The sequence below is a fragment of the Esox lucius genome, chromosome 8 (assembly GCF_011004845.1).
Source record: "Esox lucius isolate fEsoLuc1 chromosome 8, fEsoLuc1.pri, whole genome shotgun sequence".
Lineage (NCBI taxonomy): Eukaryota > Metazoa > Chordata > Actinopteri > Esociformes > Esocidae > Esox > Esox lucius.
In genome coordinates, this window is record NC_047576.1 from 8,881,758 (window position 1) to 8,897,661 (window position 15,904).

At 39.2% G+C, this 15,904-nt stretch overlaps 1 protein-coding gene across 4 annotated transcripts in view; it reads right to left on the reverse strand.

Annotated features, from left to right (window-relative positions):
* Nucleotides 1-70: 70 nt before the first annotated feature.
* The window catches only part of fam163a (family with sequence similarity 163 member A), a 28,880-nt gene continuing 13,046 nt past the window's right edge, over nucleotides 71-15,904 (reverse strand). For 2 of the 4 annotated variants that reach the window (XM_020048920.2, XM_010871392.3), the window contains exons 2-4: nucleotides 8,850-8,962; nucleotides 3,654-3,768; nucleotides 71-2,334 (exon numbers count right to left, since the gene is read on the reverse strand). In XM_020048920.2, the coding sequence (XP_019904479.1) occupies nucleotides 1,939-2,334; nucleotides 3,654-3,746 (489 nt within the window). In that variant the 5' untranslated portion in view covers nucleotides 3,747-3,768; nucleotides 8,850-8,962 and the 3' untranslated portion in view covers nucleotides 71-1,938. Of the gene's footprint in view, nucleotides 2,335-3,653; nucleotides 3,769-4,172; nucleotides 4,367-8,849; nucleotides 8,963-15,904 lie in introns of those variants that run through there. The other 2 variants (XM_020048921.3, XM_020048922.2) reach the window with 2 other exon arrangements.

Here is a 15,904-nt window from a genome sequence, read left to right on the forward strand (position 1 = left end):
AAAGACATATTAAGCAGTTATAAATATTTAATTTTCAAAAAGCTAACACTGTGAAATATTTTATGTTTGTTTCTCTTTTCCTATTTCATCCTATTTGTTTTAACATTTTCAAAAATGTTTTTTATTTATTTGATGAATAACCAAAATCAACAGAAACTACGAATGAAAATGTACTCCTATGGGTCATGTCATTGCGTAGATTTTCTCAACTGAAATGCATTTTCAACACGGAGTGATAACTAGTATAATGAAAACAATGCCCTGACAAAAAACTTTTATAAAAGCTAATGCTTCCACCTACCTCTTACAGTATGTTTTAATATATACTCCTTTATGTTATGTTGGACAAAACATACAGTACAAGTAGAATACTTGGCATACTTGGGACATTCAACGAAGTGTTTGGGGGTTTTGCCATTTTAATATTTTAATCTAATTTTTACATAATTTTCAGACTAAAACATACAAAAACACCAGGGTAAAAATAATATCATTTTGGCAAGCAATGTTGTCTAGTATTAGTCTCAAATTAGAGCCATATAACAAGATGGGTAGGCTAACAATTATGTATTTTGTTACCAATTACATAAATATTGTATTTAAAGGTCTTCACATGTTAAAAGAAACACTAAAATGTATAAAGACATATACACTTCATAGAATCAACCATCGTGGGGGACCAGAAGAATGAGGACAACATATGGCACAGACTACATCTAAATCGTACCAGACTTAGGCTACACAACCCAATTTAAAATGTATTGTTGCCAAATCCTTGAAGTCATCAGCTACTCAATCAAAAAGACAAATAAGTTGATAGAAATGCTTTCAAAGCATTTGGTGACATACACATTTCAAAATTCTTCTATTACTATTAATAAATGAGAAATACAATATGTTAATTTCAACCGGACTGCAGCTTGTGTGTGTTCCTAAGTACAAATGACAAATAATCACAAACTGCTATTTTACTTCACTCGTTTACAAAACGCCCTGTCCTGACTTTAAAACTGTCTTTAAACTGTATTATAGTCATTATATTAAACTTTTAAATTACATTGTCTCAAAAGTATCCATGGTAACCATAGTACAATCGTTTATCATTAAGGGAAAACATGAGACAGTCATTTTTTTTATAGTTCTAGTTACATTTTGACAAACATTTTTGCAATAAACACACAAAATGGACAGCTGCATTGAAAGGCCTGTCTCTCCAACCATGTTGTCTTTCAGTTCGTAGAACTTGCATAGAGAAAGCTCTGAAGTAATTAGTGTCGCTTCACTGTTTTTGCTACATTTTTTTATGGGGACTTGATTGTTCATCTTGCTTTCCCTTCTAGTTCAGAATCCAACAAAAAGCATACAATATATCATTTTTATTTTTCTCTTTTGGCAGATTCTGGAAATAAGTAGGTGCAGGTGAAACCATAATATATCCCTCAGTAGCCCTCAAAGAGTGAAGATTGGAATCCCAAGCCCTACCTCAGTAGATCTTGTTCTGTCCCCTCAGTCAATTGAAAACTGATGGGTTCCATTCACATCTGTATTACAAGAGCAGAACAACAATAAACATGACACCTTGATAAAAAAAAAATAATACTGTTTGAGTCCACAGGAACTCAGCTGGAAGCTAGTTGACACAGTGTATGGACAGACAGAACCGGAAAGTGTAAGACCAGGCGAAGGGGTCAACACTCCATGTTGTCTCTCAATGCACCTTTTTCATCACCTTCCTTCTAATGGTCAGCAGGTAGAGAAAGAGGGTGGTTTCCAGAGGCCACCCAGACAAATTAGTGTAACTTCAAGTCTCTATAATCCAGAGCGCCAATGAACAAATATTCTGTGCACAGTAAATGGCCTATGTGGGATTTCAACCCAAACCTCAGAAGTTACAAAAACACTGGACTTCTACGGCACCAGGATCCCATCGGAGGTGGTTCATACCTCTGTACTTATAGCGCGAGTGTTGGTATAGAAGTCCGGTTCTGGACTGCTGCGATGCTGGCCAGAGCTCAGCAGGGAGCTGTGCAGGGAGGGCAGGGGGAGGGATAGCGCTGGGTTCTCGTAGTGCGCGGGCATGTAGGTGATACGCTCACCACCGTTGCGCATCTCATCGGTGGTGCGGATGTAGAAGGGCGTTTCGTAGGGCGAGCAGGTGGGGCAGTATTTGCGGGGCGGCCCCGTAGTGTGGGAGGCGGGGGGCTCCGGGGAGAGGGAGAGGGGGGTGACTGCCGCCCCGTCCACCCCAGGGGCACTGCACGCGTTGCAGGCAAAGTGGGGCTGCGTGACGGGGCCAGTGTCCCCTTCTGACCCATTCTTCTTACAGCAGTAATACTGATGGAGAGAGACATTGGGGAGACAGAGAGAGAGGGAGGTTGTGACAAGTAGTGTGATTAGTGAACAGAGACTGTAGGGTGCCTATGTAGAGCTCTTTTGCACATGCAAACACCCACACACACACACCCATACACTTTGAATAAAGCCACATTGACGACATTATTTATTAATGTCTAAGTTAAAACTATAAAATACATAATTGAAAAAAATGAACAAGGAGTTCAGACAGTTTTAGAATGTAAGAAAAATTTTAAATCTTGTGTCAGACCAACTCACACAACCCTAAAGCTTATCTAGATTTTGAATAATGTGGAGATTGAAGAGTATGAGGAAAGTAAACTGTTAGGTATCACCCTACACCCCTGCAACCTAATGTGGTAAATCCATATAGATTCAGTTGTAGGATTGGGAGAGGTACTGTATGTCCATGATAAAACATTGCTGAGTTTTCTTGACATCATAATAGTTTTCTTCCACCTGGACTACTTCCCAGTTATATCTGCAGCAAAGACTGACGTCTCCTGGCTTAGTGTATGGTGTAGTCTGCGACATTGTTTTTTTTAATAAGTGTAAAGGTACCAAACTGTCTGTTCAAACCATTAACATGCAGCTCTGACACTCATCAATACCAGACATGAAATGGCACCAGAGGTGTCTTCACAAAGGAGAACGGAGGCTGGAGCACAGTTCTACGTAGGACAATGACAACATGGAACTCTTAGCCAACCCCGATGACTAAGAATAGCAATGACATCACATTTAAAAAAAGACAGAACAACGCCTAGTAGCAGACAGGCACAGAGACACAGGCACGGATGTGTTGGTATTGTGTGGTTTTGCAGTTGAATATATGCTTAATGATATTTAACTCTGTCTTTTATTTATTTTATAATTTTTTACATTGGGGCCAAGTAAAACTTAAATGTGTAAATGTACATTTGATTTGATTGTGATGTGGTTTGTTTGTGCCCCAGGATGTTTAGCCATTGCTTCTGCTTTTGCTAACAGAGATACTAAAGAAGTACTGAAATACACACTCTCTTATGCACACAGACACACACACACACAAACAGACACACCCACACAGGCACACACACGTATATTTAATCTAAATGGGTCACCAAAGTTGATTGCCCTTAAAAAAAATCCTACTTTTAATAATCCTAACCATAAACCTTATCCTAACATGAATCCTAACCTTACCCTCATGTTAACCTAACCATAACCTCAGTAACATAACATTTACGCCTAATCTATTCGCAAATTTGGGGACCCTGTATCCATTAAATAGTTAAGTCAGAAACACATGTTCCTACCTGGAGTCTACAGTAACAGAGCACTGCTATGATACACAAGAGTATCACCGTGGCAAGAATTCCTCCGGTTATGACAACAGTTCCAGCTGTCATCCGACCAGCTCTCCATCAAACTCTGAAGGCACAAGAAGTAACATCATTATCATCACAAATGGCTACTGGGCTAACAGAGACCTGAATCTTGTTCAGTAGGACCCAAAACGCTTTGCATTGGAAAGACTCAAAAGTGTGTTTTCTGTTAGTGTTTAGACAATTTGTTTGAACATTTCTGTTAGGCAATTTCTATGGAGTTAGATGTGTCTCAATATTTGTAAATATATCTAGAAAATCTGTGCGTATATTCATCACAACTCACAAATAAAAAATAAAAAAATGTAAATAAGAACATCTATAAATATGTAAACATGTTTCACAAATATAAATAAAATGTGTGAATATGTAAAAACATATTTCACAAATAAAACACACATCTGTAAAACATTTACAACTGTTGCTTAACATTTACAAGTGTTGACTTACATTTACAAATCTTACGTTTATTTACGGATCTGAATTTTATATTTACACATTTTTGAGACGCATTTTCTTTGGTCGACAAGCTGGTGTGCGTGGTTTCAGTCAGAGGGCTAGCTTGGTGGGATTTATGGAATATCCGGACTGGATCCTGGTAGATTGGAGTCTATAGGTAGCTAGGACAAGTTTTTCCTGAAATGTGAGTATAACGTTTATTTGTATAACAATATTTGACTGCATCACCAATGGGTAATACAACACCGAGCGTGTTTTCGACTTCAGGCAACTAACTTAAGCACAGTTAGTTATGTCAGCCTACATCTGGTTGGCTAACTAGCCAGCTAGTAGGCTACTGACTGTAGCTTAACTAAGTAATGAAGGAATCTACAGTTGGGTTGCACCCGTCCCGTATGTATCGTCCCGTATTGAAAAATAAAATGCACTGTCCCTTACAGAATCAATACTTTAAGCTTGGATTGACACGAAAAATAATAAAACCTAAAGAGTTTCATGAAACATAGCTGAGAAGTATTTATTCAGAATGACAGGCGAGTTGTCTGTCACTGAACGTCATCGTTGCCCTGGTTACGGAGACTCAGACGCACGGTAACATCAGCAGTGCGGTTCTCCCAGATGAAGTTCACAGTTCTGTAAGCAGAAGATACGACCCTCCGCACGCACGAGCTGTGAGTGTATGTGTGAAAGAAATTTGACCAATATCCCACTAGTTGGAAAGTCAATTCACTTTTATTTATATAGTACATTTAAAACGTTGAACCAAAGTGCTTTACAGGTATACGTGCACGCGCTAGAACAAACGTTTTAGACGGGCTTTTGATTGCCATGGACGGAAACATTTGTCCTACTTATCTACATAGAATAGTAGCTAAAGCACGACGGACGGAAAGCAAATAATATTTGAATGCATGGCTTGCTGAGGCTATATACTAAGAAAATACACAGCTGTCAATCAAATTTGAAAGCTTTAGTAACTGCAGTAGTTACACATTCTTTGTAGCTTAGTGATTACATCACTTAAATCACATCTTCGATCGCATTTGCAGATGAAGGCAAGAGAGCTAGCCAACATTCCCAACAGCAGATGAAGGCAAGAGAGCTAGCCTACATTCCCAACCGTAATTAGTGAAGTACAGTATGAAGCATCCTACCCAATGCCCCTGTGCCACCGGGTCTGTATACATGATTAAAGGAATAATACATAAAAGGCAACAATACATATTATAATACAATAGTACATATAATACATAGAGGGCAAGAATAAATGGTAAACACTTAAGACAACTCAAATCAAAGTAAAGCAATAAGAAGTTAAGAGAAATCAAATAAAACCCATAACAGATTAAAACACAGTAAGAGGACGTTAAAAATAAGTAGAGTGGACTTGACAAAAACCAAGGGACAACGTCAGACTGAACTAAAAGCAAGAGAAAGAAATGTGTTCCTTTAAATGTGATTTAAAATTGTCAATGTTGGAACGGGACTTCATGTGGGATGGGAGACTATTCCAGAGCATGGGAGCAGCAACAGACAAATCTAAGCTACATCGTCCTTCCTGGAGGGTGGATTCTTGCTTCTTCCAAATCTTCCAAATAGTTTATTTTGAAAGACCAAAAATCTTGCCCATGTATATGATCTGATGTTTTAATCCTTAATATAATTGATGCAACTGTTCTTTACTATTATTTACTCTATTTCCATTATATTCATGTTCACAGTAGCAGAGGACTTTGAAAATGATGCATAAAATACCAAATTGGTGCATAGAAATTCACCAGAATGCAGGGAATGAAGCATCTGACACTCTCATTGGGGAGGACCCCCAGACCCCGCTTCATTTGTGTCCCCTGGGTGCATTTGGTTCATTCAGTATGAGTCTTGCACATCTAGCTAGTGTTAGTGGTTATACAATTGTGCTCATAAGTTTGTATACTCTGGCAGAAATTGTGCAATTTTGGCAATGATTTTCAAAATATGACTGATCATGCAAAAAAAATGTGGATAGTGATAATATGAAGCCATTCATTTTCACATAGTTGTTTGGCTCCTTTTTAAATCATAATGATAACAGATCACCCAAATGGCCCTGATCAAAAGTTGACATACCCTTGACTGTTTGGCCTTGTTACAGACACAAAACCTGACACACACAGGTAAGAATGGCAATTAAAGGGTAATTTCCCACACCTGTGGCTTTTTAAATTGCCATTAGTGTTGAAAAAGGAGTGGCCATCACACTCTCCTGATCTTAATATCATAGAGCCACTCTGGGGAAATCCCAAACGTGCGGTTCATGCAAGACAACCTAAGACTTTGCATGACCTGGAGGCATTTTACCAAGACGAATGGGCAGCTATACCGCCTGCAAGAATTTGGGGCCTCATAGACAACTATTACAAAAGACTGCAGGCTATCATTGATGCTAAAGGGGGCAATACACAGTATTAAGAACTAAGGGTATGCAGACTTTTAAAAAGGGGTCATTTTTTCTTTTTCGTTTTGTTTTATGATTGTGCCATTCTGTTATAACCTACAGTTTATTTTCCTGCTCACTCATGTTTTCTTTAAAAAATGTATTTATATTACCAATTCTCCAAGGGTATGCAAACTATGGAACTTTAATTGCTCACTGACAGTAGTGAATGGAGGATTACATCAGGCATTCATTATATTTATTGTAACAAGGATACTGCAGTATGTAATTACTAATTTGCATTAATGGGGATTTAATAAATACAGAGTATTTTGTACAATCATACTGACAACATGATGTCAAACAAAGACATGGTTCATAACAAAAAAATATAATAATAATAATAATAAAAGCAATATTAATAACAATACAGTATATTTTATATTATGGTCTCCTCTCTGAGAAATAATCCTTAGTTCCTGATGACTTGGAGACAGATTATTTATTATTGTTCAATGACGGGCCATAATTTGGTAGTGGTTGCAAAGAGGATGGTCGTTAAAACATGTTGCTGAAAAAAGCAGGACAGAGAAGCAGGGTAATGTCACATGATTGATGGATCTTTTTTGTGCAATTAAGCAACAGTATCAAATCAATGGTAAGAACACTGAGATTCAGGTAGTGTAGAAGTCAATAGAGATCACTACAGTATAGTTGATGCATTTAGTAACTACACTTTGTGTATTAGGGAATGTCATTCTAAAAATACTGCAAATGAACTGAAGAGTGTTCACCTATTTCCTTGAGGTTTGGTGTGAGGGACATTGAAGGACATTGTGAGGGGACATTGACACAAGCTACAGTAGGAGGGAAACAAAGAGAAATACAAACACATTATATTAAGGGTTACACTTGATAAAAATATCCAATATTTCAGTTTGTTTTAAACTTAAAGCATCTTGGGAACCCTTCTCAAATATCCTGTGTGAGCCAGAAGTGCACTGAGTGTTGTGCAGTAGATATAATTCTATCTCTGATTGGATGTGTGATGAAAGGTTGACAAGTGGCAAACAATACTTGCCAAAAATCAAAAGTACATACACTTCTAACAAACTAAAGATGTAGGTGGACCATGATGTTGGTGTACTATCACTCTGTACTTACACACATTCTAAGGACTAACCCATGCATACAATTTTCCTTTTATAACCACTAACGTTAGCACGATGTGCAATACTCATACTGAATGAACTGAATGCAGCTCTGCAAGTCAACAACATACCCTTATCTAGTCAGTTGCGTCGTCGGTTAGATACCTTACTTTAGTTAAACTGCAGTAGCCTACTGGCTAACTAGCCAACCAGATGTAGGCTGACATAACTAACTGTGCTTAAGTTAGTTGCCTGAAGTCGAAAACACACTCAGCGTTGTATTAACCATTGGTGATGCAGTCAAATATTGTTATACAAATAATCATTATAATCACATTTCAGGAAAAACTTGTCCTAGCTACCTATAGACTCCAATCTACTAGGATCCAGTCCGGATATTCCATAAATCCCACCAAGCTAGCCCTCTGACTGAAACCACACACCAGAACTTGTCCACCAAAGAAAATGTGTCTCAAAAATGTGTAAATATAAAATTCAGATCCGTAAATAAACGTAAGATTTGTAAATGTAAGTCAACACTTGTAAATGTTAAGCAACAGTTGTAAATGTTTTACAGATTTGTGTTTTATTTGTGAAATATGTTTTTACATATTCACACATTTTATTTATATTTGTGAAACATGTTTACATATTTATAGATGTTCTTATTTACAAAATATTTTTTCACATTTACTAATCATATTTTATTTGTGAGTTGTGATGAATATACGCAAAGATTTTCTTCAAATATTTACGAATATTGAGACACATCTAACTCCATACATTTCTGTTAGCGCTTCCTTGTTTCACTCCTGTTTTGGTTTTCTGCTAACAGACATGACCCAGAAGTGTTGAATAACTTAAAATATGAATACATTCTTCTTATCTAGGAAATTCAATGGAACTCATGTTCAGTAAAGTGTGTTTTAATACCTGCAAGAGAGAAGACTTTGCGGTATAGTGAGCACTGTAGTGTGATATGCCTGCTACTAAATTATAATGCATGTTTGCAACAGTGGAGCGGTTCATCTCAAATGTTTTTCTTCAGATTTTATTAACCCAATAAAACCTGAATTAGTGTTCCCTTTGTAAAGTACTAACATCAGAAGAGTGTTCGAAGAACAGGAGAGGAAAACCCAGGTCAGCAGGTCAAAGTTGGTAGGAGATCCCGATGGACAGATGCTCAGCCTTGAGACCAAATTCTAATTCAAGATCTGTTTAACAACACAAAAAAAAAAAACATCTGTAAGCCGTTGGTTTCTCATGTGGAATTTTCATTTAACAATGTGAATATTTTGTTCACATGGAATTGATCACCGGTCTTGGTGTAAATGAAGAGAAAATAGATAGATAGATATTATATGTATCATATACAGTGTAAAGTAACATGAGGTATATTAGGCCTTACACCATAGTTATTATAAATTAGTTAACAACGCAATTAAAACAGTAAGAAGCAATTATCGTCATACCTGTGGAATTGCAGCCCAAAGCACCCTGATTGACTTTAAGTACAGCACATAAACAATTGGAAACATTGAATGTATCATAGCTGAAAGTACGCATCATTACGTGTCTTGAAATACTGAACACTTTTGTGCCACAAGATGGAGCTACAGAATAAAAATCTGTTAAGGGGAAAAACCTATCAGCATGCAGGTCATATCCTCTCAAAATATACAGTATGAGTAGTTCACGTCCAGGATGAACACATGTAATAAAACTCTTTAAAAGTGCAAGTGAACCTAAATCTGATTTAGGCCTGGATTCAATCCGAAAGCCAGTTTTACGCTTTCAGACTATTACAGGCAATGCTCACTGAGATCACCATTCCAAGCAAATGCTGTAGATGTTGGCTCCATCAGAAATTGCCAACAAAAGCTGCAATACCTACAACCTCCTTTTTGGCCTTAGACACTGTTCTCAGTGTAAGATATATCCAGACTGGAATTATCTATTAAATTCAGCCACTTCATGTTCCAATGATGAGCTTGCCTCTCACTCTAGCGGCACCATATGCAGTTATTATTCATCCACCACTATACTGTATGCTAGGCTTCATCAACCACTATATTGTACGCTAGGCTTCATCCACCACTATATTGTACGCTAGGCTTCATCCACCACTAAAATGTATGCTGGGCTTCATCCAGCACTATACTGTACGCTAGGCTTCATCCACCACTATACTGTACACTAGGCTTCGTCAAGCCACAAAACAGATTACAAGTACATCATTATGTTGTGGTATACAAGCATTTCAAAGACTGGATAAGCTGTTAAAAGGATACATCAAGAACTACAGCTATTGCAGAGAGATTTCTATTATAAAATAAAAGAGGATGGTAGACACACACACACACACACACACATGCACACAAATGCCTCTGTGCATACAATCGTACTACAGGATTAGGGTTGTGTCCATTTCATTTCCATAATTGGCCCAAATAAGTACAATGGAACCCATAGCCAGTAGTGGCTGACAGCTGAGCATCGGTGAACATTATGTCTCAGCAGCAATGCAGTATCTGTTCACAATACCTCGGACTAGCTCACAGTACTGCTGTATAATTACAGAGTGGGCCTTCAAAGGTGATTTAGTGGTCTGTCTCTCTCCTCTCATGGGTGTGTTTCACTGCACTTACTTTTAATTAGAAGGATTACAGCTGAGATGTGCCTCAGGATCTGTTATATTGAACCTTTATTTTAACACACTGAAACTAAAGTCTCTTTTATAGATGCAGATCAACCAATTCATTCAACGGCTGATTAATTGTTTGTAAACTGACAGAAGAACATGTACCAAATGTAGTGTTTTGGTAGGTAAAGGCTAATCATACAGATGAGTTATACAACTGACCAACTATGAACTGACACAGTCTGACTGACACACTGGAAATGTATACAGTCTGTCTGCCACTTCGAATTGACACACAGCTGATCCACTGGAAACTGACACAGTCTGACTGACACACTGGAAATGTATACAGTCTGGCTGGCACTTCGAATTGACACACAGCTGATCCACTGGAAACTGACACAGTCTGACTGACACACTGGAAATGTATACAGTCTGTCAGGCACTTCGAATTGACACACAGCTGACCCACTGGAAACTGACACAGTCTGACTGACACACTGGAAATGTATACAGTCTGTCTGGCACTGGAAATGTATACAGTCTGTCTGGCACTTTGAATTGACACACAGCTGATCCACTGGAAACTGACACAGTCTGACTGACACTGGAAATGTATACAGTCTGTCTGGCACTTTGAATTGACACACAGCTGACCCAATGGAAACTGACACAGTCTGACTGACATTTCCAAATACAGAAACAGGCAGGCATTTAGACATACTATAATCTGCCAAAGGCATTATAAATACAAAGACAAAACAAAGAAAAGATATTAAGTGTAGAAAATGTCAGATAGCACTGCATCACATTAGCTGCCGTTGCGATGACAGTTATTGTTCCTGGGGGTCTGGTCACAAAGTAAAAACAATACATATAAGATACATTCTGTATATTATTTATTTTTATAGCATCATATAAAACATTGCATTATACATATCTAAACAAATGCTTTATATCTGGAGTACTTTGTATTTATGGCTCTGTTTAGTACTGTGCATCTCCCAGGTTCTGTACCGGACTTCTGCAACGCTGTGGCCAATCTGTGTGTAAGCTGTTTAACAGAGAGCACCTCACACATGGACCAATAGAGATGCAGTCAATCCTCCTCTACTTTGAGCTACAATAGGACCACCTGACACAGGTTTTTAGAAATTGTCCCTCGGTGCACATCTGAGTGCAATGATCACGACACAACTGGTTTCTAGTCCAGCTTTGGTAGATCTAGAACCAGTCTGGAGGTCTGAGGTGTTAAGAAAGCTGATTTCATTATCGCTTACAGACCACTTTCCACCTTAGCAACCACTGAGTCCTTTCGTTCTAACTATGGCATCTGGCCATCTATGGTTACACTCAGCAAAGGAAAAAAGGGCCTGCGACCGCAGTGTTTTATCAGAGTGATCAGTCTAAGTAACTAAAGCGTTTGCGTTACCTAACATGCTAGTTAAAAAATAAGTGTTATAGAACATATGAAAGCAGAATGGTTCGGCTACAAGAGTCTTTTACAGGCTTGGAGAGATCAGATTTTGACTTCTCAAATTTGTCTTACAAAATCGCCTTTTACTCCACCATCATTTGGTTGTCAACATTATAAGAGGAGCTTTTAAAAGCTAGGTTTGGCCATTCATCTTTAAATTATAAAGACTTTAATTTCCAAAAATGCACATAGTTATAGGAAAGCCCACTTCCAAATTGGAAGTTATGATATATTTTCTTTCTCAATGTATTTAGCCGATATGCATGATGTTTAGTCCACATAGACACACAAGCTGTACATATTTAAGGTCAATGGAAGGTTAAAAACAGAAAAGATAATGGCCCAAGTCAGTTGCCTTGCAGTAAACGTCACTCAGTCATATTTGCATTAGAAATAATTACATGATAACAAGAAATCCCTCTGTCTTGTAAAAAGACAGACAACCCTCATTCCATTACATGGCAGAAGATGTAACTCCATATAACATAAAACTTTCATTACAGCCATAGCGGTACGGTCTATTTCATATTCATCAGCACCACAATTAATCAAAACAGGTGGTCTAGGATGGTTCAATAGCGTAAGACTCTGCTTCTTCGTTTCTGGTCCTTGTTCAGTATTTCCACAGGGATTTGGTAAATGTAATGTTGCTGTGACTGTTCAGTCAGTTTCTTAATTGGTCCATGCTTATCAGTAAATGCAACAAGCTATTTTAATGAATGCTTCAGTTGTCTGGCTGACTGCATAGAAAAGTGACAGACTAATAGTCTTCTGCAGAAGTTAGCATATAGTTCTTTAGTACAGGGCAGGCTGATGGTTATTGGACGGGACCACAACTAGGACCAAAAAGAGATTTGATAAAATACCCAAACTATTGTACCATGATCACATTGACACGCAATCATATAACACACAGTGTCATTCTCACACACAGTGTCAGACACTCACACACACTCTCACACACCGTGTCACACATTCACACACAATCCGCTACACCCCTGCTCACTGAATCCGTAAGGCGCACATTCAATGCCTGACACGCTACCGGTCATTATACGAGACGTCCCGCTGGGTTGTGTGCATGCGCGTGTGTGTACAGCTGGCGCTGACAGGGGAAGAGCGGACCCAGTCAGCCAGACAATTGGGTTTGAGCAGCAGGGTAGATTCGATTAAGGAACCGAATCCTAATGAGTTGTAATCAGACGGTAGCAGGTGAACGGCGGGGCCACAGCACGCTTCCTGGGCTCCGTGGGGCGCCGCCACTTCCTTTCAGACGCATGGACAAGGAGTGCCTAATTATGTCAGTTTTTGTCCATCTTCTCCTCAAATACTTTGAGGCTGTGCGTAAATGAGATTGCTCACCCAGCGAAGTAACGCTGTTATTGTTTTTCGACATAAAATAATAATAATACATTTTCTTTTTAGGCGCCTTTCTAAGTACGCATGGTGACCAAATAAAACAAAATTTCTAGATGTTCTGTACGTCTTCCCACATCGTTCAAGCAATCAACCTCAACCATTGAGTTGCTTCCATTCAGATATTTGATACTGTGTTTACTTTTGCAATTATAAGCTTTTAACATGTGCTTAAGTTAACATAAAAAAGGTTTTTTAGCATTACACAACTTTTCCAGTCTTTTGTTGACCCTGTCCCATCTTTTTTTAAACGTGTTGCTGACATCTTATTCAGGGGCATGTATTTTTCCAAAAACAATAGTATTTCTCAGCTTCAAAATTTGATATGTTGTCTTTGCACTGTTTTGAATTAAATACAGGGATACATGATTTGTACATAATTGCATTCTGTTTTTCCTTTGCATTTTACGCAGCATCCCAACATGTTTGGGGTTGTACAGTACATGTAGTCAAAGCAGCTGTCTTTTCCTGGTGTTCATAATTGACACACATTTTACCCCCCACCAGCTGCAGAATCTTTCTGATCAACATGCACTGCAAAACCATTCAGGCTCTGGATGCAGAAGACATCAGCATCAAATAGTCATTCAATTGCTTTAAGATCGAATCCATTTCAACTCTACTTTGTAATGATGAAATGTAAAGTACTCCAAGTGGGTGAATACTTCTGGAAGGGATAATACCTTTATAGGGGCCACTGTGACCTAGATCACCTGGGTTATTGTGACACCACTGCAAATGATGTGCATGAAGGTGGCAGGTGTGGGCTGTCATTCTGAGACCACTAAATCATTCATCATTAGTATGCAAAAATATTTTTCACGTTATGTCATCATTAGCATCTTTTCAAAATTTGCAGAGGTAATCCAGGCTGGTCGTATTTGAGACATGCGCTTTTTCTCTCTCCCTTTCTCTCTCTCTTTCTCTCTCTCACTCATGCACAAACTCACACACACACACACGCACACGCACACAGAAAACAGAGATAGAGCAAGGGGCTAGATGAGCCGTTTAAACACACACCACTGCTGGGCCCAGATTAGTGAAACAATACCAAGGCCGGTCGCAGCCTTCAATCCCCTTACGCTGTCTGAAGAGGCTGAACCCTGATAAGACTGCAGCACACAAACAGGCTTCTGCACCAAGTCACACTCTCCCAGTCAGTCTCCCTTCACTAGATGGCCCAATTCAAAGGCCTTTATTGGTACACTTCCAGATGTCCTCAAACAGGCAGAGTTACATGACATTTAAACATGGTCATGTAGTTTTTTTTTTTAGCAATCACCTAAGAAGGGTGCAGAAGCCTGGTTCTTTGGAGATTGTGTGTAGGTTTTCGCTGTAGCCCAGCACTAACCCATCTTCAATGTCTGACGTGTGCCTTCTGTCCACAGTGTTGGGGTTGGGATATAATGGTCTATTTAAAATGGAGCCATCCAGGAACTGCGCTGGCAATAGTTTCACTCTCCCTCCATGTGGGAAAATTATGGAAAGAATAGTGGACGTTTTGAATTCTATAGTTTTCCTGGAGGTCTCTGTGTGAGAGTATGGGTGTGTACAGTATGTCTGTGTGTGTGTGTGTGTGCTTGCGTGCTTTGCTGACAAGGTTCGAAAATACCAATCGCCTGTCTCACGCTTGAACAGCCGTGGGTATCGTGCAGACTTGTAATTCTTGTGTTGAGGAGTCTCAGCCATGCTCACAGACTGACAGTGTGTAGCCTTCAGATAGCAGATCTAAAACCAAGGTGAAGCAACTAGCCAGGTCTTGCTTTGAGTCAGCGTTGCCGGGCGACCAGGTGATGCGCAGAGGTGTGGGGAATATTCACCACTGTCGGAACCCTGGACTGAAATTGAAAATGTTTGTGTTTCCATGCGTGCGTTTGTTTGTTTTGCGTTTCAGTAGCTCTGTCCCTGCCATCAAACCTCTGTATCACTGCTTCGGTCACCAATATGAATCTGCCTGTTGATGCGCTAATGCACACACATTTCTGTTGCCATGACACTGGGGAGATGTTTCCTCGACCCTGACCAAGCATAGCAGCCCTTCCTAAACACAAACACACACACTTATCTAATCTAGTGCCTTGTCATCTTGTTAACTTCCTTCTCCATCTTTCCACCCACTCCCACTCCATCTTTCATCCTATGATTCCATGTATCCTAAGCATGTGTCCTGTGTTGTCTCCTTGCTTCCTGTGTTGTCTCCTTGCTTCCTGTGTTGTCTCCTTGCTTCCTGCGTTGTCTCCTTGTTTCCTGTGTTGTCTCCCTGTTTCCTGTGTTATCACCTTGTTTCCTGTGTTGTCTCCTTGCTTCCTGTGTTTTTGTCTCCTTGTTTCCTGAGTTGTCTCCTTTTTTCCTGTGTTGTCTCCTTGTTTCCAGTGTTGTTGTCTCCTTGTTTCCTGTGTTGTCTCCTTGTTTCCTGTATTGTTGTCTCCTTGATCTCCCCTCCATATTAAACATTTTAAGTCAATTAACAGTTGCTCTTCCTGAGCAGCTTACAGTACAGTGATTCTCCTGGCTACCTAACGGAATCAAACCCAACATCCAAGCGTCATGCTCTACCAACTTAGCTACATGTTTAATTTCCACCATCTCTCACATGATGATGTCACATGGTTTAAACTG